Source organism: Chroicocephalus ridibundus, chromosome 7 (genome assembly GCF_963924245.1).
Source record: "Chroicocephalus ridibundus chromosome 7, bChrRid1.1, whole genome shotgun sequence".
Classification (NCBI taxonomy): domain Eukaryota; kingdom Metazoa; phylum Chordata; class Aves; order Charadriiformes; family Laridae; genus Chroicocephalus; species Chroicocephalus ridibundus.
The window spans coordinates 54,322,593-54,350,398 of NC_086290.1; the positions used below are offsets into that span (position 1 = coordinate 54,322,593).

The 27,806-nt window shown below is 40.4% G+C and overlaps 1 protein-coding gene across 5 annotated transcripts in view; it reads right to left on the bottom strand.

Moving 5' to 3' along the window:
- The window catches only part of SPECC1 (sperm antigen with calponin homology and coiled-coil domains 1), a 98,946-nt gene that overhangs the window by 56,306 nt on the left and 14,834 nt on the right, over positions 1-27,806 (bottom strand). For 4 of the 5 annotated variants that reach the window (XM_063340554.1, XM_063340553.1, XM_063340555.1 and 1 more), the window contains exons 2-3: positions 20,406-20,582; positions 18,051-18,186 (exon numbers count right to left, since the gene is read on the bottom strand). In XM_063340554.1, the coding sequence (XP_063196624.1) occupies positions 18,051-18,186; positions 20,406-20,552 (283 nt within the window). In that variant the 5' untranslated portion in view covers positions 20,553-20,582. Of the gene's footprint in view, positions 1-7,247; positions 7,551-18,050; positions 18,187-20,405; positions 20,583-27,806 lie in introns of those variants that run through there. The other variant, XM_063340556.1, reaches the window with a different exon arrangement.

Consider the following 27,806-nt stretch of genomic DNA (forward strand, 5'->3'; position numbering starts at 1 on the left):
AGAATACTAATCCCTGCAATGACTGATATTCATGGAAACTCAATCTCATCCCCACTTACCATCTGTTAATTGTGACTAATGAACCTTACTGCTGAGCTGGTTCTGCTCTGCACAAGCATAGGGAAACCTCTGCTTTATTTCAGGAATCATAGGCGGTTTTGTCTGAGAGTATATATTCAGATTTACTTTTGAAGGTCCTTCTCTTCCCTGTCTTGCAGAAAACTAGGTTCCTGCCAACAAATTTATCATTATCCACACCCTTGTAGAAACAACTCCCACAAAAGTGATTATATGAGGCGTAATTATATGATATTATAAGGATTTCTACATCTTCAGTATAAATGCCACAATGTCAAAATGCAGAAGACCTTTAGGGTGTGAAAAATACAAAATAATATCCTCCAGATGCAAGGAAGAAACCACCTTTGCATTGTACTTTGTTCATGTTAATTAAAGCAGCTTCCTATCCTTAGTACAGGATTTCTCCAGTCAGTTGGACTGGTCAGAGACAGTTCAAACAGTGATGATCAGGAAGGAAATACGCTCAATTTCTTCCTTTTTCCCTATGGCATTTCAAAAGCATTACCTTGGTGTGTTCACATTTGAAACAGCCGTTAATTAAGATGCTTTTGCACAAACCTATCTAAAGGAAACCATTATGGTAAAAGGCAAAACTACCTTTACCTCTAAAAGGTAAACGGGTCAAAATTAAAAGGCCGTAAGAAAAAAAAATAATCATATGGCCTTATGGGTTTTTCTGCTGAATTCAAGAATCTTCCTGCAATGTTCTGGGGCAGAAGCTGTGTAGGAAGACAGTGTCCTCAAAGATTAAGTTTGCTCAATAACTACTTTGCCTTTTTTTGAAGTAGCCTTTATATTTTCAGATATCACCCTAGGTTAGAAATGGAACAGATCACTGAAAGCAACCACAACGTATCTAATGACCATTCATCAGATTATGCTGAATATCGGTCACCAGTTCACGGCAAAGACATGCAAAAGAAAGGTTACAATTCAGTAGGGGAAGAAAGAAGTGTCAGCCAACATAAGTACCATACGTCAAATGTCCCTAAGGCTCCTTTCCATACATCACTAAATAGGACTTCACTGAAGTAACTGGTAAAATTCTTACTGCTTCAGCAGTGTTCTACTTTCACTGATAATTTTTAACAGTTAGCACCAAGGCATCCATCAGGAACATAACTTTGCTCACAGGACATGGACATATTTACTTAGTCCCTAAAATTTTTCCCAACCAATTGAACAAATTCCAATCAAGATACAAAACCTACACAGTTCTTTCATCTTTGTAACAAACACACCCTACGCGTACTCAGAACTGGACCCTGCAAATTCAAGTTAGCCTTACATTTTCCCGAGGATATATTTTTCCAGTCATCAAAATCAAATTTGCTTTACATTTATATTTTGCTGTTGATAAAAATATAGAGCTTTTTAGTTGTGTGCTACACAGACTGATTAAAAGGGCAGAAAACTGCAGTACTGATGTAATTCTGTAGCCTGAGAGAACCGCCCGATGAGGACAGATCATACAAGGACAGAGTACTCTGCCTCAGAACATGCAATCCATATCTATTGATGCTTATGGAAAAACATTACTGCTCCATGAAGTATAATAGATGGAACATTTCAAAAGAGATCTGTGAACATGTCTACTTTAGATTATACGCAGAAAAAAGTTCATTCATGGAAATCAGAGATCAGCAGTTTTATATTATCTTAAATCGTTACGCTCAAACTGCATAGGAAAGTAGCCAAAAATAATGAAAAGTATCAAAGATTTGTCAACCTGCTAGTGGCAGTCTGTGACAATCACTGAAAAATCAAATTATGTCCTCTTGAAGCAATACAGTGTCAACTAAAATCAGGGAAGTACTTTGCTTCAGTTTTACAGTTTCGTGTTGTTCTGAAAGGTACATTCCCTGTGGAAGTCAGATTTTATGAAGAGTAAATAAGTAAAATAGAGGAGGAATTGAAAAGAGAAAAAATAAATTTTTCTGAAATACTAGTAGACGCTCCAAAATACAGGACTGCCATCTGAACAAACTCCAGAATACCTCCAGGGCTCTGGCAGGTTTCAGTGAGAAGACCAACGTGCAATCCTTACTCAAATTTCTTTGGCTAGCTTTATAACTTTAAGATCTCGAGAAGCCAAATATAACCCAAACAAAAAGAAGCAAGCTTTACTTTTTCCTCCAAGGCCAGCATTATTCCCTCCTCCTTTCACCCTTTCCCCTCCTTCGAGTCATTTAATACTGTGTCAGAACCAACACACAATCACAGCCATCCACCGGCTGTTCCCTTATCACTCTGCCACCGTCAAGTCAATTGCAGCACATTAACTAAACCAATAAAACAATCTTCAAGAAAATTAGCTTTTACATTACTATTACACTAGATCTACTGTTCATAGATCCTAAAACACCACTGGCACTAAGGCAAAAGCATAGTATGCAGAGTTCTAATCCTAGAACAAGCTCTTGCTGACCAGCTCATTCACTAAGATTCCCAGAAGCTCCCTGCCTTCATCCAAGAATGGCTTCAATTTTCATCAAGAAAACAATCTAACACAAAACAAAATGCACAAACCACATCCTGCTGCCTGCCATGCCCTAAAAGTTTTTCTTGTAAAAGTTTTGGTCCTGCCCACAGAGAAAGTATTCCCACTCAGCACATCCTCCCAGCCAATGCTGACAACTGTTGTAAAGGCCCTCTCCTACAAGTGTAGGAGAACTTACTGATCTCTTCCGTTAATTTAGCATTCGTTGGCCTCTCATCTTGAGATCAGGGGACCTCAGATTATCACTTAACTCTGTCTCAAACAGTTTCAGAGGCAGCAAGTTAGTCATGCTCGTGACTAAATTCCTCTGTGAGGCCAGTCCAAACTGTGACATCGTCTCTTGGATGTACTCATTGCACTGGCCTGCAGAGCAGAAAAGACTACTGCCATTTGACATATGTTTGTCGGTAATTCTGAAATGATTTAATAATGTCGGTCCAGTCAAGCCACATCACAAGACTAATCAACAGAGCTGGCCCTAACTGGCCTTGGAAGAGAAGTTTAAGTCAAGTAAAAATTACCCTCCAGGGGAAAATAAACTTCTTCAATACCAGTTTAACCAGCAGCACGTTACTACTCTGAAGAATGAGAGCATTTATAAAACCCCCATGCAAGAATGACTCGTGGGGGGAAGAGGTGACTAAGGAATTAAACTATCCACTGGAGAGCAAGCTGTGGTTTGTTGGCTCCACTGGGAACAAAAGTTCAACGGCTCGCTGCCCGAGCTGCAAGAGGACATGACTTGCTGTCGGTATTTCCATGAAAGCTGTTATGTGATTCATTAGCTTTGCTGGCCCCTCTCTCCTCCCTCCCTTCCCCCCACACCATCATTAAACTCATCTGTTCTCTTGAGCTCTTGCTTGGCAGAAATGGCGTGCTGACATATAACAGACTTAAAATGAATGGCTCCCACGTTTAGAAGAAAAGAGAAAGGAAGGGAAGCAGATGAGAGAAACTAAAGAGAGGACCCAGAAAAGATCTCACTACACACCCCAGAAAAAAAAAAACAGATATCACAAGAAATAATATATTTCTACAGTACCTTTTATCTTGAAAGTCTCTGTATATTTTACAAACTATATCCCCTACACTGAAGAATCCCTTCCTCAAACACAAAATGAAGCCAACCCTAGGCCAGGACAAAACAGACGTAAGAAAACAGATCAATACTGGCTTAGTGTGAGCACTGACATTGGATATTCTCATCCAAGCCATGTAAGCATGTTTCACAAATAAGCACAGTCCCAAAAAAAAGTCTAACCCTTGGATAACCCCACCCGTCACCTTGTTCCAACTAGAGAAGTTAACATTTCCCATTCAACTGCTTCTTTCAAGAAAGCTTTTGTATGTGTTGAGTCATTTTTTCCACGTCTTCCCAAAGATATTAATCATCACATCACCTGCAGATGTTTAGAGGATAAACAAAACCCCACCATCACCGTGTCAACCCATGTCAAAGAACCTTAGCACTCCTGTTCAGAAACACAGGCTGCCTCGCTGTTTCCAAGGCAAACTAATGTTTGAAAGGCTTCTTCTCTCAATAAATACCAGAGCACTGGACAACACTGTATTCTTCCACACAACTCCCATGAAATGTTCCCACTATTTCACAGGTGCTCTGGCCTGCGTTTGTATATACTGATGGTTCCTTTAGCCTGAGGCAGCCAGCCTCAGAAGCAGAAAAATAACTACTGACGAACTGCAGCAACATTCACTATTGTTTTACATCCTTTTTCTGCGCTACTCTATCAGTGTTTTCATTCTAAAACCTCCACATGCTTTATAAATATGAATATTGAGAGCACCCAGGTATAGCAGCAAAAGCCACCGCTTACCCACTTTGCAAGTAGGAGGGTTTTGGCAAACAAGTGACACAAACTTGTGTCACACACCACAAACATTCTTACAAATGATTGTAAATATGGTTTAAAACAAATTTTAAATTAGAAGTCAGGAAAAGCCTGTAGAATCTAACATTATTACAAGCAGTCTCCTCAACTGCTTTTTAGACGTTTTTACGCTCTTGGCAATATGTAGGTTAACTTAAAAAGAGATGATATTGAGCTGTTAGAGAGTCTTGTAAATCTGCTGTTCAAAACACAGCCAACTAGACACCAGCCGTGGATTACTTTGCAAGACAGACGCAATGTAGGATGTCTTCCCTTCCTGTCTTCACTTCGCAATCCCTTCCCTCAGCTAGCTACGTGTCTTTCAGATTCCCTTGTATTAACGTGTTATCTTCAAACTACTCAGTTTGGGAGCAATGATTTCCTCCCTGTTCCTTGGCAGCATTGATCAGCCCACCAAGAACTTTGGGTCATTATAGCCATACCTTTATATCCCAAAACTTGATTGTGAGCTGTAGGGTCAGGATCACTCACATGGGCACTGTCAGACTCCGGAAGCGTTGCTTCAGGGACCTATATTATTTTATTTAGTTTTGAGACTGAAATGTATCTTTGTCACAGAACTGTAGCCTCCTTAGCTTAAAGCTATGCATCCCCATTTGCACTCAACGGGAAAATCTGTTAAAGTATATCATGCCCTCTTAAGTATACGAAAATAAGTATTTTCCTCTAGGTTATGACCTTAGGAGCAGATTTTTAAAGACTTCAGTGTTTAGGTCAAGATTTGATTGTTTGTAGTTAAAGCTGGAACATAAACTAGATCAACAAAGAGGCCCATTTCTGGGTTTTGTTTTGGTTATTCCAAAAGGACCAAACATAGACTACCACAGCTATTCAAGTCACAGGTATTCCTGAATAAGAGTTGAATTAAGTTAATCCAAGCAGAAACAAAGCCCAATGCAGGCACTTCCCTATATCACATTCTAATGGGAAAAACAAGTTTTTGCATCCTAGTTGTCAAAAATCAACACAAACTCTGGTGCAGGTGTCTTTACATTATCCTCTGACTTCCAAAGCCAGAGTTCTCGCACTCAACAGGGAATATGTTGTCAGAATTTATTCTGTCAGCAGTGATGGTCCTGAAACCTTTTTCATGATTAAACAGACTTTTGAGCATGTAGTTTTCAGTCATATCCATAGCTTACGAACAGTGAGGACACATTAAAACAAGACTTAGTACAGCCTAACATTTAAAAACTGAGAAGAGTTTTAAAACTGTTCAGGTGTAACAGGAGCACAAGCAGCATAACCCTTTCCCCTCCAATAAAAAAAATAAAATAAATCACTGGACAAGAGAAAACAAAGGATGAAAGAGATTTTCAAAACCCACAGGGGGTCCGCACGCTCATTTATCATCTATGTTAATAGTAATAAGCTGTTCAAATCCCACCACTAGCCCTGCAAAAATCACAGCCAGTTTTCTCAAACCCTGATCAGAGGTTAGCAGTGTACCTCCCCGTGTCTTTATCCATCTCTCCCTTAGTTTATCATCAGTATTATCCCTCCTCAAAATGACAGTAACACGTTTAGTTCCAGCAAGACTTCTATAGCTGGCAGTGGAATGCTTCCAGGGCCTGGGGATGTAGGCAGCCATACTTTCCAGCCTAAAGTTTAACTTTCCCTTAGGGCAGCATTTCTTCTGGTGACTGGATACTGGCAGCTTTTGTGTTCTTCATTAGCCTGCTGATTAACATACTGCTAGAGAATTCTCCACTACACCTAACTGCTGTTCCAGCACTCACTGGCACATCTATTGTGAGAGATCCTAGGCAGCGTTGTCTGCCTCTTGCTTTTCTTCACAATACAAGAGATCAGGTACATATGTATTTGCTTTTAAAACAATAGCTACACATCTAACTGAAAGTTATAAAGAAACCCTGATCAAGCAATAACAACTTTAATGGAATTTTGTGAATGAAATTCCCATGGCAACAGTAAGAAACAGAGTGCCAGGAAATACAACCTACTCCAGTTTTCTGTATGGTAGAGGCTTCTAAGCTCGAACAAAAACCTAAGAAATAAATATCAGAAATCAGCAGGCCTACTGTTTTTTCCTCATTCGGCATTTGAGAAACAAGCTAAATCAATCAAAAGGCAACCAACACAGTACTATGGCATCAGGAACAATTTACTAGCCTTCCTAGTGTAGAGACGTTTGGCACAAAGGGAATTAGATCTACCTGATACTAGCTCTTGGCTTTCTCTAAAGTCTGCTACTGATTAACATGCAAAGCACTACATTTCTGAAAGGACAATGGTGGGAAGACCTTCCACAAAGCCATCATTTTAAATTCTAAGGCCTGGAAAATTTCAGGCCTCAGGCCACGAACAATGGTAAAGGCTAACAAACACAGCCAAGCTGCAAATCCTGACAAGTTGCGTGTACAGCACTAGATAAGCTTTGTAACTTTTTAGCTGCATCATGCAGACTATGTAAAATAATATGTCAGGCATTAAGGTCCCTCCCTTGTAGGCATTCTGTTCCAATCAAAGGATTTCTTTCAGAAAAGCTTCCCTAAGGACGGTGCTGCGATTTCAGGTACGGAGCAGCAGCAAATACCATTTAAAAGGCAGAAGGTAAACAGCAGCAATTCCTTTAGCAGGCTCGATGCCACCAGCATTAGCTGTGACAACAGCCTCTGCGTCCGCTCGGTGGGACACTGCGGTGAAACCCCCGGAGCACAAAACCCCATTCCCTGCAGGAACAGCCCCGAAAGCCGCAGGCAGCAGCCCCGACATTCCGCACGGTCCGTACAGACCTTGATCGTGCTCCTCCACTCGCCCGGGCTGGTTGCCCATCTTCGGTCACTCCCCCGGCTCTTCCCCGAGCTCCCCTAGAAGCCCGGCGCCCCGCTCATGCTCGGTGGCAGAGGCGGACCTGCCTCTATCTGCCTTTAACGTCTACGCTTCAGTCAACTTAAAAAGGCAAAAAAAAAAAAAAAGAAAAAAAAAGTCAGCTCCTTCCTAGTTCCTGGCACCAGGAACCGAGCCTGCTGCTCATGCTGAAGCAGCTGTGGCTCTCCCTCCTACCTCATTACAATATTATGCACTAGAAGGCCGGCCTGTGCAGTTAATTAGCTGCCTGACTGCTGGAATAAAAGGAGGGGGAGAAAGGGAGGCAGAGAAAGAGCCAGCGAGCTCTGGAGGAAGGAGGAGCGACTCCACGAGCGGTGCGGGCCACCCAGGGGCGGCCGGCGCACACTGCAGGCACCGCTTTCGCCAAGCGCCGCTGGAGCCACAACCGAGCTCCGCCACGGACAAGATCTTGGCTTGGAAACTCGAGCAGGGCTCCGGTGCCCCAACGCAGCCATGGCTGCAGAGGGGCGAGGGGGGCAGAGAGCTGTTTCTAGCCCATACACTAGGAAATTCCCAAGCGAAACACCGAAACGCAGCTGGGAGTGAAGAAGGGCAGAAGGACTCCCAGCGAAGACAAGAGCAGGCAAATGCCTCCAAAGCAAAGACAAAATTAGTTTTGCCCCCAGTTCACAACACTTGAAGCATGCTTACCGTGGAGCAAACGGACCCTGCCCGTAGGTCTAAGTACACTGCTGGGTAGAGATACACTTGGCCATCTGGTTAAGGACTTCCCTTAACTAAGCTGTCACGAGAATTAGGAGACCAAATTTCAGAAATGCTCAGCATCTTCTGAAAACTTACGATACCTAAAAGATACTGAAATGGAGACTGAACTCCTCTGAAATCCTGACCATGATTGTGAGCATAAGCCCTTTCCAAAATGTCCCATCAGATTTGTTCCGATATCCTCTGGGGATACTCCTGGCTAAGCTTGAGCATCCCCAGCTCTTCTTAGCCTCAACTGATACTAAGAATAGTCAGTACATTGCAGGTTCACGTCCATATTATAAAAATGGTGTACAGGATACACTGAATACTATTAAAACCTCATTCTCTTTGTTGAAGAAAGGACATGGTGGTTTATTATCCCTAACACACTACTACAGTGACTTCCAAAGTTCCCCTCATGGTAGTTCCTCGCAAACACTGAAAAGACCCCAAGAAAATCTGAAAGCCACTACTACATCTAGAAGCTGCAACCACAAATATGGTCTACATACCAGATCTGTATCATCAATATTTTTGACTATGACTTGTATGGCAAGAGCAGCTGCCCGAGGCAGGCCTATCCACAGAGGCTGGCCAAGAGCCAGGCTTTCAAAGCAAGAAATCAAGATACTTCTCACTAACGGACTCATGATGTACATGGGAAACAAGAATAGTGAATGGCTCCAGTGATCAGTTTCCATTACACAGGAAAGTAACAGAATCATCTTCTTATAGTCTTGGTTTCAACATAAGGGTTCAAAACAAATTCAGAAATAGTAAACTAATGTGTCCCAGGCTCAAATCAGATTGAATAGAAAACATACAGGAATTAATCTAGCTAGTTGTGAATCCGTTAGTTCAAATAAAAGAGTCTAGAGATCATTCAATATGATAGAAACAGATTTTTGCTAATATTTCAGTATAACAGGGCGAGTTAGGCATCAGTCTTAAATTTTTCATTGTTCTTGCTCTGACACTTTATGGATGAAGCTAAAAATTTTCATACAGCTCTCTGTATTTGCGTGACATTAAACAAAACTCCTGTCTACTTCTATCTTATGACATGCCAAGCATAAAATGCTTTGTTTAATGAATAAGTTCTATAAAAAAGTATCACTGAGAGCACATTTTTCTTCTAAAAGTCATCTTATGGTCTGTTAAGTCTTGTATCTTATTAGGATGGGTCCTCAGCTTGCCCTTCTCAAAGGTACAGATACAAGTGTTCTCAACTATTCAAACTGTTGAAACATGTCTCCAAGACAAAGAGATTTTTCTTCCATTATGGACTAAAGAGTGACTTCTGCTTTTCTTCATCAGGATTCACCAGAGGGATTGTATTAGCCAAGATAATCTCTTGGGTTGATAAATCCTGACACTGAGCATTTATTATTTCAACACCCGCTTTCTATTTCTGTAACACAAAAGGGAATAGTGTAACAGGGTCCCAGTACAGTATAGGGTGCAAGGGTGGAGTAATTATAAAATGTAATCACTGAGTCAGAGCAAACACAGCTGAAATCTGAGCACTGTGGAAGAGCCATGACTGGAAGAACCAATCTGTTATTTTTGACAGTGGCACGAAACATAAGTCAGACCATTCTAACACCATGATAGGGAGCATGATGTCAGGCAAAAGACTTCTAGCCCAAGTCCGCAGTGAGAAGTAAGGTATGAAATTTAAAATACAGCTATAGCCTGAGCAGAAGACATGGAGAAGGCATTACTGTTTATGGAGCTTGCAGCTCAAACTGAGGAAAAGGAAAAAGGAATAATGGCAAGCTTGATTATAGCGTGGTAACTAGGTAATAAATTATGACAGCACAGCTAAATCTTTAGGCGTGTATTTGTTATCTGAACATTTTACATTATTTTCCCTTCCTCCTCAGTAACAAAGGCACAAAAATTAATGGATGAATCTCTAAAACAGATTAGCCGATTTCTTCCTAGGCAAGAAGTTTGACTCATCCCTTTGCACTATCCACTTGTGGGACTGTCAGTAAAACCCCACAAACACCCCTTTTCTGTGTAGTTAGAATGGGAATGAATTAGTCAAGGTGCAACATATGTAATTCTTTCAACTCACTAGTCAAATGATTGGATTTACTTGCCAGGCATAACCTTTTCTCGCATGCTACTCTCACAACACAGCAAATGAATTAGCACAACTTCTGTTAAAATTATAATCCGTGCTCAAAAGTGTGAAGAAGCCACAGAATTACCTCAAATTTCCAGTGGCCAGATAGCTGACAGTTTCTTCAGAAGGCCAAGGTCTAAAGAAGTTACAGATGCTGAGCAGGACCTCCAGGCCAAGACTGAACTAAACTGAACGGGCCCTAAGGGTGGACACTGGCTATCAATACCACTGTCCACAGTATCATGCTCTACTTCCACTAATGCTAAAGATTTTGTGAGCACTAAGTACATACGTAGCAGGGAAAAGAAATCTGCAGAGCTGTGCATATCATGCACAGTAGTGGACCCCAAAGGATTAGGAATACAACATCTATGTTGAAACCCAGAAGAAAGAGCAAACGTATTTTTAACCATGCTAAAAACTGAATTTTTGTTGTGAGGATAATTGGTGAGGTCATAGTTAAGTTCATGGCACAGAACTGCAGCCTTCCAGGAACCCATCTGAGATGTAGCTGTCATTCCCTCCCTCTTACATTAGATTTTAATACTCTAAAGTAAGCCAAAAGCTGCTGGGAGAAAAAAAAAAAAAAAAACAGTGGAAAAAAATTATACAAGGAATGCCAAGCCCTTTCCTGATATGCATACTTGTCAGACCAGGCCAGCTTTGCGTTCCTTTCTTTCGCTCCCTCCCATTCTTCAAGTGCAAACACAATGGCATTCTGCCAAGGCATTTTGGCTGTGACACGTTTAGGCCTAGAGAATTTGTATTACGGATCATTTCTCTTCAAACCAGCTGAAGGAAAGCTGATAATTAACCTAGGGCAGGTAGTCAACACAAGGTTGTGTTGACTTTTCTGAACAACTTCACTAAAGAAGCCTGAAAAGAAAAGAAAACAAGCTGAGAGATCATAGATCTGTACTATTCCTGGACCATCTGCCCTTTCTGTTTATGTATCTCTAGCAAAGCTTTTGTGATCATCACAGTTTGCTTACAGCTGTAATGGATCTTCCCTATACACGTTCTCTTGAGCCAATTAACTGTCAACAATTTAATGAGTCAAGTCATTACAGTCTTTAAGATTTAGCATTTCAGTATCCCTACCACACACTGAATCCTCTTAACTGGCTCAGATCCCAGGGTGGTAAACACGTGCCAACAAAGTCATTCTCAGGGGAATATACAACAGAAAAGGGTCTCCCTTTCAGATCATTTTAGCAAGAAGTTGCGTGCAAAATCTTAGAACGTGTTAATACAGATTCAGTGCAGTAAATGTAGATTGTGCAGTAGATTAGGACAGCAAGAAAACTAAAAAAGGTACATGCTGCAGAGAGCGTTGTCAGCAGAAGTTAATTCTTACTTGTTTAATAATGCAAGATGACAGCAGACAGCCTGTGAATGCCTCTCAAAGAAGCTGCTCTCCTTAACACGATCAGGTATCGGAAATCGCAACAGACAGTCACTAAAACGCATTTCTCTCGCTTCATTCCCAGTTATGGAAGAAGGTTCATACCATACAGCCAACACCAGAACAAAAGAATAATTGTCTCTGTCAACCTTCACATGCCACCTTCAGAACAAGAAGAGAGCATCCGTCGATAGATCTCTCTAGTTCAAGGAATCATGGGACTGAGATCTCAAGTTTAATAAGGCCACTGCTATTTTTTCATTAAAGAGCTACTGAGCTCCTTCTGCCCTACTGGAATAAGCGCCTTTTCTGATTAAAATATCCTACCAGAGAAAAATATTTATTAAAGGGGAAAAAACCCCTGAAGAACAGTCCTGTGAAGCAGTGCCCATTCCAAGCCATTCTAAGATGTAGGACTATCCACAGGTTACAGAAAGAAAGAAAAAAGATTAGAGGAATGTGAGAATTTAACATGGCAAACGTTAACAAACATCATACAGGAACTTTTTCAGCAAAGGCACCAGAAGTGAACATATCCATTTAAGTGTGCAGGCTATCACACGAAAAAGTCATTCTAAGAAGAAATAAGAGAAACTTGACAAGTAGCTGCCATAAACTAAACCTGGAATGCCAAATTTCATCTACCTCAATTCTTCAGCTTTCACTTTGGAGGTTTGCGGCTGTAATCTTCTAAAATGGTGCTGAAAGTTAGTCTGATTACTCGATACCCGGGGAAATCCCAGCTAGAGGAAATATTTTGCTAAGTAATGTCAGAGAGGTTAAGGTTCAGATTCACATTTGCACTAATAGGTTCCAAACAACCATGCAGATATGTGTAAGTGTGTGTAGATCCAGCTACATGTAGAGCTATGGACGTAAATGTAGACATATATTTTCGCATTGTTTTACCTGTTAAATTCCTGCAGTACTTCTTGCCTATTTGAATGACATCTTGACAAAGCAATTTTTTTGACTCTTCCTTTCCTTTTTACATCAATTCCGGAGCTAGAACCTCTTTTTCTTGATAAGAATAATTATGCAAGAGCCGTGTCTTGTACTTGGGAAGGGGAGCAAAATGCAACTAGCTTTCCAGATGAAGCATATTTATTGTGCCTGGGAAACCCCAGATGAGATCAGTCATTTGGTTTCTCGTGAAGTCTTGTGGAACAGAACGCACCAATCTCGTTAGTGTCTCTCACACTTGTCTCTATCTTTCACAAGAAAAACGAGACAGTAACGAGTCTGAATGCAAAGTGCAGCAACCTTGCTACAAACCTATAGTAGTCCTTTGATGTGACAGATCACAAAAAGCAGGGCCTGTCAAAAACTGATGTATGGGAGAGTAAAAGGGCCCCAAGGTCAGAGAGCTGTCCTTCAAAAGAAATCACTTTCCTTTTTCCTGTTCTAATTGGGGTGCATTAGCGTCTTATGAAGAATTAAACTGTCAATTATGTTTTTTTCAAAGATTCTTTTAAAAAAAAAAAAAGCTTTTTTTAAGAAAAATACTTTTCTTGAATTTTCTGACCACATAGAGAAGGTTTCTGGTCTGGATTAGCGTCACATTAACCTAAATGGTTACACCCCATCAGAAAGCGACAAACACTCGCCAAGCAGAGACATTGTCAGAAAGAAGACAGTAAATTTGATCAATTCTGTATATTACTCTCAGATAGGAAACTTGAAGTGACAATTCTATAAACATACAGGGAGCTCTGAAATCTGTAGTCTGCCACATTTTCAATTTTGATGGGAAAGAAGCATATCTAACAAGTGTTACATGCAATAAAACCATAGACCAGTCTCCCCTCTAAAATCAACCACAGTTGAACTTGTTCAGGTTTCACAAATGACACCGATACTTCCCCGCACTAACACCAACGCTGGCAGGGGCCAGTTAGCCTCATTTAATTAAAGCCTCTCTTTTCTGAATATCATCACTATCAACATGGACAAGCTACAAGCAACTACGTTTCAGAGGGAAATCAAGGTTTTTCTTTTTACATAAACTACATGGCAAACAAACAGGCCAAATGGACTAATGGTACATGCTCTACTAGAACTAGGAAGGAACTGAAGATACGCAGGTATCATATTTTGTCATTGGGACGCTAACATTGGGGAGGAATGCAAGTGACAATTCATAGAAATCCTCATCAAAACGGAGACCCTCCTTATCGGAGCTGAACATTGTTCAATCCAAAGTGTTCCACAACAGAATATAATCTTCAGGTCCTTCTATAGCCTTCACTGATTACGCCAAATTTCTCAGTATTTTTATTTTATATTTAATTCACCAGGCTTTTTACAACAGCGTGCTTTGTACAGCTTCATTTCTAATGCTGGCAATGTTCCATTCTGGGATTAGTAGCTTTTGTCCGGGTAACCTGCAGAGTTCAGAGTCTCGACGCTAGATGCCTAGGAGATAATTGAAACTCTTAATATCTCTGAGTTTGCCTCCTCTATACTTCTGCACTGGCAATGTCTCCAACCATTGATGTTAATCAACTCAGCAGGCATGCACAGAAGGCAACGCGCTTTTATTGCTTTAGCTGAAAATGTGTGCCAATTATTGATTTTTCCCATTTTATGCATAAAAATAAATTGCGTTTTCTGATGGAGCACGGGATGACACCCTTACATTCCTGCTGGTGTCTTGGCTTTTTCTGACCTCCAGAGATATAACACATGCCATTACCATTGTGAGAAGGTACAGTACGTGTCTTCTAACATGGTTGGAGCTTTAGAAAGATCCTGAGCTTGTCAGTAAAATGTGCAGGATTTCTCCAAGTTACGTGATTATAACATTGTTATTGACAATTTCCTACTGTTTCTAAGGCAAATTCACTAGGTCTGTATAGATTTAGGCTTTACTTAGGAATAAATAAATAAGCTGATGAAGCAGCCTGAGAAAACAAGCACAGCTATCCATTACTTACGTTTCAAGGATACTTCATATAATAGCTGGCAGATCTTGATATAAAAATCAATATATTTGTGAGAAATGCCTGAAGCACGCTGAATACTTTTGAATTATGTGCTCACAGCTCAGCCCAGCCACACATCCTGGCTGTGTCTCTTTTCTAATGTCCAGCACAAGATTTTTTTCTTGTTCCTGTCAAACCTGACAGATAATAGCTTCTGGCACTGAAATAACAGCACGGAAGCACATGAACACGATTAAACCAGGCAGCCTTGAGGGAAATTTTCCGAAAGTGCTTGAGTAGGGAGTTTGCAGGGAGTGAGTGACAGGACCAAGAGCAAGGATTTCGAATTACTTCTAGGATCCACTGAGCAAGCAATCTCACCTGTCTGAACCCCAAATTTTCCATTTGCATACCAGTATACCATGCAATGGTCTTCATGAGAGGTATATGATCATATAACAGCTTTGAAATTCTCTGTGAAACAGTAGTATTTACAGTTATTTAGCTTGCAAGACTTAAAGGATTAGAATCTGAAAAATTACCTGTTTTTTTTTTTTTATAATCTTGAATCTTAAGGAGAAGAGAGTTCTAGTATTTAATGAAGATATAAATTTCTCTATTTAAACATTTTAAATTAATTCTTTTACTACAAGGCTTCACAAGTGCATGCATTAAAATAACCATTTTTCAAGATTAGTGACTTCTTCCTCCTTTTTTGCAATTTTTCCAGCTCTCTTCCATCTACTGAAACATTAAAAGCAATGCAAGAACTCTATACGTTTGGTTTTAACATAAAGCCAAATTGCTACTTCAGGACAGTACATGGAAATACATAACACTGTGGATAAGGAAGCTGAATCCAAGACATTTATTTCTCTCTGCGTGTTATTTCCCATTACTTGGGATTTCAAAACTGCCAAGCAGTTACAAAGCCAAACATCACAGCGCAGAACTTCCAGCCAGAACCTGTCTCCAGCTCCCTTTGCTCAACTCCACGTGCCAAGAATGGATACATGAGATTGGCCTCACCTCCCTTTAAGTTGCTTATGATTTACTGCATTAGCTTCCAACAAGGCAGACAGGGGTAGTTATGTCAGCAAAAGGCCAGAATGAATAACTTTTAACTCCACCAAGGGCAGCATACAAGCAAGCCTATTTAAGCAAGCAATCTTGATGTCAATTATTTATTATCTGCAGCATTTGGAACACGTGCTATTGCTCAAGGTCGACGCACAAATGTTGGACAGTTACACCCAAAGAAGAAAGAAACTTAAGCTTTGCTATTTCCATACCTTATTTCTTTCAATTTCTCTTATACAATGCTATAATACCAACTGAGTGCCACCAGAGTGTAGCTGGAACTAATATAATATCATTTCAGTGAAATAACTGAATTGCTCACTTGAATAATAGACAAAGCCTGATCTAAAAAGCACAAACAAGCCGGGGGAAAAGACATGATACCTGCAGTTAAGACATGAAAGGAAGATGCAGAACTGATTAAGGCAATCAAAGAAGCCAAAGAAAGTGGTTTCAGAACAAAATTTCAAGACTTGCACAGTTGGGGATGTACACAAACATCTGCATTCCCCAGCTACAGGACCTTTCTTATTTGGATTAGCTCCACAGTCAGTTAACATTGCAGTGTAGTCTTGATCATAAATCAGAGACTATTTGGGATGCTATTTCAATAAAGTAGCGTGTCCAAAAATGTTCTCTCCTTTTCTACTTAATGTTCCCAGGAACATGTTGTGCCCTCTGTCATAACTGATTTTTATTTTTCCTCTTAGCAACAATATACAGTATTAAAATATGCCTATTGATATTTTCTCATAGTGTGACAATCTAAAAGTAGCGTCCAGCTTTGTAACCCTGCTCACTAATATCTAGCACCTTCCAGTGGTCATGATAACAACACGTCTTCTCAGAATATAGCTAGATTTCCAAGCACCCTGTTGGACTGTAGAACCACTGTGAAAATTAAGATATGTAAGATACAGATCTTTTTGAATACATACCTACAATAGCCCCTGTAAGACCCAGGATAGTTCTTTCTAGGTTAAAGGAATTTTAGAGGGGTAGCACATATAATTCTTATTTATTTATACAATATACATAGCTCCACATTTGGTATCTTTTCTTTCCACTTAGCACTAATATTCCCATTCACATTTCTACAAATGCTGATGCAAAGCAATATATGAGATCAGATCTAATGATGTAATTTAAGTTGGCAAAACAATACCCAGGTGTAACTTGACGTCTAGAAACCATTTTACCCTTTGCATTTAAAGCAGTCATCATCATAAACCTTATCCTTCCTCCAATCCCAGTTATTATGCATGCATGCAGAAGGGGGCTCTCTATTCCAGTGCTAGTATTTTTGTATCTGACATACGTATTACATTCTGGGCTCCCTGCAGTGCTGTTTCCCTGGCTGCATTCCCAGGATGCTATGCTGCATCATCTGTACAGGTTTTCTTCTCCCCATGTTACTCCTCCCAAGCATCTTTTGCCAGCATCATGCCTCTTTATTGGCTGGTGAATCTCAAATGCCTTTGTATATGACTAGTCACTATTAAATTTGAGGATTTACACATCAATTAACTGCAGAACAGGATCTGTTTTTGGATTAGTGTGAAGCACTTGTGCTGTTACAAGATGCATCATTTTCTTTCAGGGTTGGGGGGGAAGCATACAGGGAAGAATATAAAGATTTTTTTTCTTTATTTCCCTCTCCCAGAAATCCCTTTCTGGTTAGTAATATTGTTCTGTTACACGGCCAAACCCTTCAGAGGCAAACAGGGAGGTCATGGTCAAATTTAATAAGATCTCACATTCCCTTGGAAATGCCACCAGGGAGCAGACAAAAGCAAGCGTTTGCTGAGCTCCTGGGGAAAAACAGAGCGTTTGCACAGAAGCCCTTGGTATGCAGATGGTGTCGCTGCCTTTCGAAACGGGCTTAGATTGAAACCAATAGGAACAAGCTGATGGGGGTAACGCCGAGGGGGCGAGGTGCCGCGCCGCAGCTCAGGGGCGCAGGCTGTACACGAAGATGCAAGGGCTGGCTCTTTGTTCTCGCCTCTCTGCTGTGTCCCAGGAACAGCAGGGTAAGCTCTCTGCCCATTCAGCGGAGGGAGAAGGGAGAACGCTATCGATATGCGGTGAAAATGTAAAACAAAAATCCAGCTTTCGAATGGATTTATGGTTCTGCGAGGCAGTGGGCCGTGCACCGCCGGGGCGCCGGCGCCCCCGCCTGGCCACAGCGGCCGGGCTCACCCCCCTCGACGGCTCCTGGAAACCCCCGGCTTCTCCCTTTTCTCTAGGGATGACGGACTCATGAGGCGTAGGGTGCGCTGAAAGGCCAGCCTGCAAGGCACTTTACATCTCGTCCTACACGCTGAATACTACAGCAGGTAAGTTATAGCTGTGCTACAAGGCAGGGGATGAGGCAAACTCAGCTAGCATCTCGGTAAACCAAGTGACACTCACAGCACATTCTGTACAGAGTCTTGTCCAGAATCTTTCTATCTACCTGTGCTGGGCTTCAGTCGACTCTCAGCAAGCTCAGAGATCGCTCCTGTCGTAATGGTCTTCTTCAGTCGAGAGACTCCAGAAGCTGCTGCCACCCCTGGTTTTGTCAGCATGTCATCGCTGCTTGCCCTCTTCAGCTGCAATACAGAGATTTTGTGAGCAACCAGAAGATTAAGATCTTGATTATTCCCATCAAGTAGTTCAAAAGGCAAGGTTCCTGGGAGAAAAGGAACACATGCTCTACAGAACATTTACGTCAAGTAATCCAATGGGAATATTGCTTTAATAACCATACCAAATAATTTTTTTATCAATTTTTGTATTTGTTTTGCATTTTAGATATTTGTGAAGTGGGTTAAGAGACACTGCTGTTTCAATAGCAAAGAATGAAAATGGGAGAGACCATTCAAATAAGAAAGAAATCATTGAAAGGCAGTGGGAAAGTAGTTTACAGGAGTAGACTACTGTCAACTCCGGCTTCTCAGATCTTACTCTGAACAGCATTCATTGTATTTCTTCAGTGGTTTACATTTAGTCAAGTATTTGGGCCTGTGCAGGTAAGTGCCAGTTGCAGAGCCGGACACACTGGGTAGGTGAAAGCAGCAAATAATCGGCCCTTAATCTGTCTGTCAAAAAAAGATCCTAAAGGACCTGCTGGCTCTTGTCCCTCCACTCAGGATCACGCAGTTTTGCCCCAACAGTGACCTTAGACCCTCTGAAGAGACTTCTGAGCGATCCCAATAGCAAGTAACTGCCAGTTCCTTCCTGTGTTTGTCAAACAGGAGTCACCAAACTTTGTGGCCTCATAAACTAGGTTATCTGACATGAACAAAGAACATGCTGGAGACCAAGCCAAAAATCTGGAAGTCATTTAGCTGAGAAGCTCAGGCTGCCACAATAAAACACAAGAGCAGCCAGTGCAAGATCTAAAGCAATTACCAACTGGAAATCCCTTATATTAAACATGACTTCAGTTATTTGCCCTCCTTGTTTATTGTAAAGCAGTGAGCAAAGATGGCAAGTTGTCTCATGGCAGGACCTAATACTATTTCACTGGGTAGTAGAAGCTGAAAAGCCTGTTCATAAGAAAACATTTTGTTCATGTGACCACCGAGGAAATCATTCACAGCACAAAAATGCATTGGTTTTCAGAATAGAATTCTGAAGTTTAATACGTATATGTTTCATAAGCTTGGAAGAAGCTAAACTATTTGCTTTACAGGGTATTTTATAGTATGTGGATTATTTAAACATATTAGTGGATATCACTATAATTTACTCAGCCTTATTGTACATGAGAAAGCAAGGGTAAAGCAAGCCTACTCTAAATGCGTACTCAAGAAATCCATGCAATACAAGCACAATGAACTTCAGATTCAAAGAGACACAGTGAAATTACATTGCTTCAGCAAGCAGAAGTAGAAATTTATCTCAGAACTTTTGTCAGCTGCTTTCACATTTGTGTACCTCTGTAAGGGCCCATGTACCTCTAATAACAGCCTCTAATTAATTTCAGGAAAAATGCTTTAAACATTTTAAAAGACCAAAGCTCTGGACAGTCTCCCTAGAGCAGTATTTTTTCTATCCTTTTCATTTTGTGGACACCTAAACTGTTTTCACAGATCAAAACTCACTTCCTTTGAAGTTGTCTGGTGACACTCAGGGGCTCCATGAACCACAGGCTGAAAACTACTGCTCTGGTTAAGTGAAATTAGAGCACACAACAAGCATTTCCCTATTTAGCAGTTCCTGAATGTAAAATCTTTAAACAAAATGAAGCCGCTCAGCTCCAATTCTTTCTCCCTTTCATCTCTTCCTCTGACTCAGAGTCTGTGGTTTCCTGGACCCTGCGAGCACATAAGTTTCAATAGCTGAAGTGTTGATCTGCTCCAGGATAACAAACAGCTCCAGGATACCAAACAGCTAACTTTTTGCCTTCTGGCAAGAGGTTTTGTCAGCTCACTTTTAGGAGCAGAATGGAACAATCTGCTTTCTGACCTTTAGAGACTTCTACAGTCTCTCTAAAGTAATTTCTTCAATGTGGCTTTTCTACAGCAGCAACTGTAAATTTGCTATTTATTTTTCTCCGTCTTCAAAGTTAAGGCAATTGCCTCACACAGACGGTGCAAGCAAACCCACTCATACCTTGTACAGATACAGTGTCTCCCCCCTCACACACAAAGTGCTTTCAGAAACGTGCATTAGTCTAACATACAGCACAATTATAATCTCACTAGGCTTAATACAGTGGTCAAGCCCACTCCGAGCCTCAGGGTATAGTAATGTTCCAGGACTAAACCAAAGCGTAAACCTGGAACAAGGCTGTAATGTTTGCACAGTCCCTGCTGGTTAGTACCTTGCTGAGCCGAGATTCAAAGGCAAGTGAAGTCGAGGACTTGGACGTCTTCATTCCTGTTGAGGTGGTGGAAAGCGGTTTTCCTCTGTCAACCCCATGACTCCCTTGCTTTGCCATTGCACTCCAAGGCCTGGCAGTGCTCTTCATTTTCTTCACAAACAGCTCAGTCTACAGAACCTAAAAAAAATAAATAATGTTTATATATATATATATATATATATATATACACACACACACACAGACACAATAATATAAATTGTCTATATATCATCTGGAAGAGAGCAACAGAGATATCTGGCATCAGTTTAAAGGGCTGAAAAGGCCATACTAAACTTTGTTCCCTCTCGTATACATATCAAAACTCAGCCTAGAGAAACCCTCAGAGCAGGTTGCAGCCACTTGTACTTTTCACACTGGCTGGTAACATGAAACACCACAGAAGGAACACTGACTTTTGTTGGGACTGTGTAAGTCAGAGACCTCTATCAGCCACAGGAGAACACCTGCCAATACCGAAGCACAATGAAAAGAGTAACTGAGAACACGGAAGTCCCCAGCAATTGAAGACAACCTTGGGATAAAAAGGAAACTACTTCTCTTACTGTTAGATCCAGCGTCTTCAACTGAAATAATACTCACTTTTAAAAACTCACATGAAAAGCAAGTTTCCTCAGTTGTACGGAAAATACGATATCTTAAGCTTATCAGACTCTTCTAGAGAAGCAGCAGTTGATGTTACCACAGTGATAAAAAGATATCTCACAATACCAAGATTTACAAAACATGGTAAAAAAAAAAAATCAACTTCCTGACAAACAAAAATCCAGATCCACTATTCCTCAGAGATAAGCTTATGCAAGAGACAAATCCTGCCAGGAATCAGCAAACAGACGTGAATTCCTTTTTTTGGATATAGCTGAACAAATTTAATCTGCCAGCAAGAACAACTAGTCTGTTTCTCTCAGTAGGTAGACAGCTGCCAATTAAATAGCAAGCTCAACACTTGTAGATTTAAAGCCATAAATTTTCCCCAGCTATTGCCCAATCCAAACTAGGAGCAGAATAACGGAATTAGCTGGATTTTTAAAAAAAAAAAAAAAAAAAAGTCCCACCAGTCTGAGTTGGGAGTGGGAGGGAGGGGAGATTGCCTGAGATGCCCTCCCCCACTTCGGTTTAAGCAACATTTTTCTTCTGCAGCTTCATTTTTTAAAATAGACACGGGCTGTAGCTGTGTATCAGTGTTGTGTAGGCAGAGGCTAACTTGCTTCTTGTCTGTTAAACAGGTAGCCAGGAGATGTACAAAGAAATCAGCCTAGCGTCTCAGCCAGGGGAATGTGCTCGCAGGGAGCACGTGCTGTTTACCACACCAGAGCCCAGCTGGGCCAGTGTGAACTTGGACAACGATCCTCTGACAGAGATGCCGAACCAATTTCTTCCTGACTGAGTCAGAAGGGCTTAGGGTCACATTTTATATCTCATAATTTGCTTTGTACTTTATTTCACATTCACAAAGAACACCACTCACTGAACTCATGGGAAACAAATCTGTTTGGGGCCAAGTTGTGTTTGACACTGACAGCACCTTCCAGGTGCTGCGATGGTCTATTTAAGGAGTGTTTTGCTGCACAGAGGCAGAAGGGAATGTCAAGTGCTCTCTGCTGTCTTGTGGAGAACAAAGCTAGCAAGTGACATTTCCTCTATTTATCCTTGGTGCCTCTTGCAGGGAGGGCTGTGTACTTTCTCCACAGCTCAACCTGTCAGCTCCTTAATAGAGAAATAAAAAAGTTAGTAGTTATTATTACTAAATATAGTCATTACTCTATTAAAATTCTTAACACATACAGCATGGAGCCATCAACTGATCTCATTAGGGGAGAAAGAGTAGTCTTTGTTGATGATTATGCTGATCACTTTGCTCCTTTTTTAAAGCACTGACAGACATGTAAGCTATATTACAATAGATAATAATGTTTAGCATTCCCACAGTTCATGATCTACCTTAGCAAGCTTTGGTGCTTTACATTATTCAATAAACTATTATTTTAATGGGCATACCATTCACTGTATTTATATGGATGAACAAGCAACTACACATGCAAATTACCTTCCTGATTAAGATCTTCAAATTATGCAGATTTTGGGTTTTGCAGATCCAGTGGTTGCACGTGTGTTTTCCTTTATTATACCCTCTGGATTTCTTCATAACTGTATCTCATACTTTCCTGCCTTAAGCTGTACAGATGCTTTCTTGATATCCAAAATAATTTAATTTTGAGTCATCCATAGCATTTTAAAGTTGCAGTGGAGTGATATGCTCATTAGTAAAAAGAAAAAGTACTTAAAACAGAAAAACAAAAAAGCCAAACCACAATTCAAGAAATCCAGCCAGTAGCCTGAGGCAAACCAGCTTTTTCATGTAATGATAGCTGAATTATGTGCCATGTGGATTTTATACTATTTTACTATGCCAAGCAGATGAAACTAAAATTGAGAAGAGTATATTTGGATTTATTAGTGTTTATTAGTTTTCCATGTATTTAATATGGGAATAGGATTTGTAAAAGGTGTAGGTAAAGCTTCTCATATATCTGGCTAACCTGAACCTGCCTTGTAGACAAAGATTTCAGCCTCTGAAGTGGGATCCCCATACTTTCCACAAGCCTCATTTGTACTTCAAAGTAAAAAGCCAGGTTGCGCACATCTTGAGTTGCTTTCGTTCCTAGATAGGTGACACACATTTGAGTTACTAGAAGTACTCTTCAGGAGAACTACTAATCAAAACTACTTCCAAAAAAAAAAAAATAAAAGGAACTCATGTTGGGTAGGTAGCAATGAACCGTCAACCAAAATGCTAACTTAGATATCTAAAATGGCTGCAGCCAGCTCGCATTCAGGAAACCTAACATTAGCAAAGAGGTTTCTTTAATCCTGGTGTAGAAACAGTTCATATAGGGACAACTTGTAATAGACTGTATCAAAAACATCATATACAGCTTTTATCTGCTTGTCTTAGACACACCATTTTTTTCCATAGATGAACAATTAAAAAACAATATAATTTTTAAATCTAGAAAAATAATTAAAAAAAACATTTTTGAAGATGCTTGTGTTAAAATACACCTAAAATTACTCTTCTAATCCAAATCTTACACTAGGCAGCAGCTTGTCAGAGCAGTGCAACGCCTAAATGGCAGCCTCTGCTTCCTCAATGTGCTTTTCAGGACAAGGCTGATAACAGTGGCTTGCAAAGACCGGCCTTCTGAGCCAGCAGAAATGACTTTGAAAGGAGCCAATCATTGTCATAAATTGCCCTTGAAGGAGGCACCACCACTAACTTACCACAGCTGAATGCATCTTGGAAGACTGTCCCTCTCACAAGTCAGGACAGAGGTAATACGTATGGATGTGTAGCGTAACTACTATAACAGAATGTTGTTCAACACCCATTTGCACACAACCTTCCAAGCCTTGTGTACCTGCCTTTCCGCATCTGTGAAGCTGACGCCTGGTAATGGCTCCCAGTAGCTTTAGAATATATGGATAGAAGTAAGCCTGATATACTTTAACTAAATATCAGCATTTCCTTCTGAAAGGACCCCAGAAAGATCATGACTCGATCTCTAGGCTACCCATAGAGAAATCTGAAAGAGAAGTAGCTTTCCACAAGAGATGCAACCAAGCTGCTTTTGCAAATACAACGACAAAAATCACTAGTTTTACACCCATTATGTCTCAATACGTTTCAGATGAGACATGCTTCTGCTCACTCTCCCAGAAGATGACTCACTTTGAGCAACGCCTGGAGCTCTATGATTTTATTTTTCTTTTTTTCCCCTTCACTTTTCACAGGGAGCTTTCCTTAGAAAGCAAACAGAATGCCGCCATCCTGAGATTCAAAGTCTCTCTTTCATTGGCACCAGCCACAGCAGTTCACTAGTGGGCCACAATTAAGTCCCTGTAGCATGCCCTGCTTGGAGCTGTACTCTGAAAACATGCAGAAACTGAAGATAAGAAGCAGATCCATGTTGAAGTAAATGAAGGCTCATGCCAACAATACGTTGCTTCAGAGCGGAAAAATCAGTTCTATTCTGTCCCTTCCAAACCGCAGGGATCGGGTTTTTTTTTTTTGTTTGTTCATTTTTAAAATCTTTTACACTCAGAAGTGCTGTAAGAAGCAGAGGGGTGTCTGTATACCCCTCTCCTCTGAAACAGGTGCTTCAAATGAGATAATCAGAGGGTTTACAAAAACAGAAAGCCAGTCCTGACAAAGCTTTTGCTCTCAGTAATGCTCAGAATTCCCTGCAGGCATCAGTCTTTACAAATTCAGGCCATGCTATATAGTTCATCCTTTCTCACTGGTATTTTTAAAGGGTGTTTGGAAGTTTTTGATGTAGACTATTTTGGCAGTTGGGAGAAGTTTTACTGTGGAAAGACAGTCTGTTTTACTTGAAATTTTACTGTTTTATTGAAGATTGAGAACCCAGACATTTCTTTATTAGTCAGTCCACATGCATGTATTAATAAAAGCCTTTAGAACCAGCCTAGAATTGTTCCCATTTTATGTCTAGAAAAACTGGATTAAGACTTTATCCTAACTCTCACAGGGAGTCAGCATCAGCAGAAACGACGCTAGGTCTCTTGGATCTTATGGCTTGGCTATCCATCAAAGGAGTAATTCACCAGTCCTGTAGAACAAACTTCTAGGAAACACATTCTGCTTACTATTAAAGGCTATTTCACTCTGAATAACTAAAAAGAATAGATAGGCTGATTGGAGTGGTGACAAGTAATATTATTTCGCATTCAAGAAGCTTAGCAGTTATGCAATTAAGAGAATGAAAAATAGCATATCTGCAGAAATGAAGTTACATAGGAAAACCCCTGCTGGGGGGCTAGAGATTCAAGTTATCTGTACCCCACAGACTTGACGCAACGTAGGTTTTGGTGCTCATGTCAGTGCTACTTGCTTACAGGACAGTCAAATTGAAGCAGAGTCATTCAAGTTTCTTTGGGAAAATGAATGAAATAAAGAATGATGAAAACTCATAACTAGATCTGGAGAGTAACGTACCAGATGGCAGGTTCATTGAGATTTGTGAATGCCCAGAGTTTCTGAAAAATGAGGTCAGGAGAACCAATTTTGCAGATAGGATCTCAAAGGACAGAAGTCTGAATTTGGTGGGTTAAAACCCACAGTTCCCAGTGCCATTTTGCTGTAATTCAATTACTTTTCATTACATTAAAAAGTCAGACTATTCTAGAACCTTTATTACACGTTCTCATGAAATCAAAGCACAGTTTTCTGGGGTTTTTTGTTTGTTTGTTTTTTTGGTTTGAGGGGGGTTTTTTTGCCTTTTTTTTTAGCATGTAAAATCTGCATCATGCTTATACTATTTTCCTTCCAACCTAATCAATCTCTGCTATTTTCAGACAAACTATCAACTGGAACATAGAAATATCTAACAAGTTCAGTAAACTGTAAAGCATTTTCTAGCAGCGTGTAGGAAGCTATATGGCAGGATAGCCAGCTGGGCTAAAATAGAATTCTTTTCTGCCTTTCACATCAATTCACTTTAAACAACAATTTTCAGCCTTGACAGATGCTTCCATATGACTCATCTTGATTTCTTAGCTGATATCAGGAATCAAGCCAGGGTCACAAACCTGGGAAGCTGATAGTCCAACACAGTAATGGGTAACTTGGAGATAGATAGCAAAGAAAAAAAAACAAACCTATTTGGAAATAAGACCAGGCTAACAATTAAAACCAAACTGTTTACTCTTTTGGTCATCTTTAGTAGCTTTCCTTAGGCATCTGCTCCTTTCCGCTCAGCGTGCAGTATTTCTGTACTTAACACATCCATCCTCTCCTTTCTCTGGTTTCTGTTACCTTGTTTTTAGTGTCTTTGAGGCTAACTCTGTGCAACCTTCCTCCATTACTCCTCCAAGTAGAGATACTTGCTGGATTTTTGCTGGTACAAAGCTTAGCATTCATTAGAATTGGATTAAAAAGCCCCCCCCCCCGCCAAAAAAAAAAAAATAATCACAAGCCAGACCGCTTTCTTCCCCTCAAACATAACCCAAAGGAACAGACAAGATATGCCCGTTTCCCAAACCCTCATCTCTAAGGGTCTTCTTGGTTTTGCTGGACAAAAAGAGAATTACTTATAAACCCGACCCCAAACACTAAGCATCAGTTTCCTCTGGTCTGCCTCAGTAGACTTGCTTTGTAGTCTCATTTGCAGCTGAATTTTCATGTTTTGCTAGTAAATTACCAGGAGACAAGACATCACTTGGAAGTTTTCACATCCAGACTGCATGCTACAGCAGGACAAATTCTGCTGGTTTTATGCATGCCTCAAGCAAAGGTGGTTGGTTGGGTTTTTTTTAAATGTTCAAGAGTGGAGAAAAGTATACTATAATAATAGAGCTAGGCACTTACAGAATACAGATGCTTTTGCAAGGAGTTAAAAGTGTTGGTAAATGTTAGGTTTCAAACAAATACACAGAAATTAGAGACACATACATGCCCAAAGTCACACAATTAATCATTGGGGAAATACAAAACAAAATACCATTCCCAGGATTTAACCATCAGTGGCTCTGATTAGCTTAAGAGTCATATCTTCCAAATCTTCATCGTGTTAAGGTCGCCCGAAGATTGTAGCCTCATCAAAATTACTCTTTTGGGTTTTGGTTTTCTTTGGTTTGTTTTAATTGCTTTTCTGTAGGACTCAAAAAAAAAAAAGCCTCCGAAGAGCACTTTCAATATGGCATCAGATGAGAGTTTTCTTTACAGGGCATATGGCTCCCTTCCTCTACAGCATAAGCAGCTCCTGCAGAGCCAGTTCTTTTCCCTTCATGGTATTAGACAGAACCACACAGACAACGGAAATTCCCTTGGATCTCCCAAAGACAAAGTTTCTTTACCTCTGGTTACAGTGATAAGAGGCTCATCTGACATTTTTGTGTTGTTTAAGGAGTTTCTTGCTTATTTCCTTAATGTGTTTTCCATAATTCTCTAAAATGGCTATTTATTAACTAGTATATAAACATACCAAAACGTTACAAGGATGTGTAAATTACATCAGAAGTGCCCTAGGTGAGGACAGTTCCAGCTAGCTACAAATGACAGGTTTCTGGCCATCAACTCAGCTTCTGAAACCATCCCAACAACTGCTAAACTCCATATCTCAACACAGCTCAAAAGAAAATCCTCTTCCCACAGCAACCATTAGGGTCATTGATGACTTTTCCAGGCACAGACAGAGAAGAACATTGCAAAACCTTCTGCCCACCCTCCTCCACAGAAGTTCTCCCTGGAGTTTTGGATTTGTCAATCTTTTATTCTTAGTTAGATCCCATTAAAAAAAAAAGATGAAATTAAAAAAAAAATCCTCA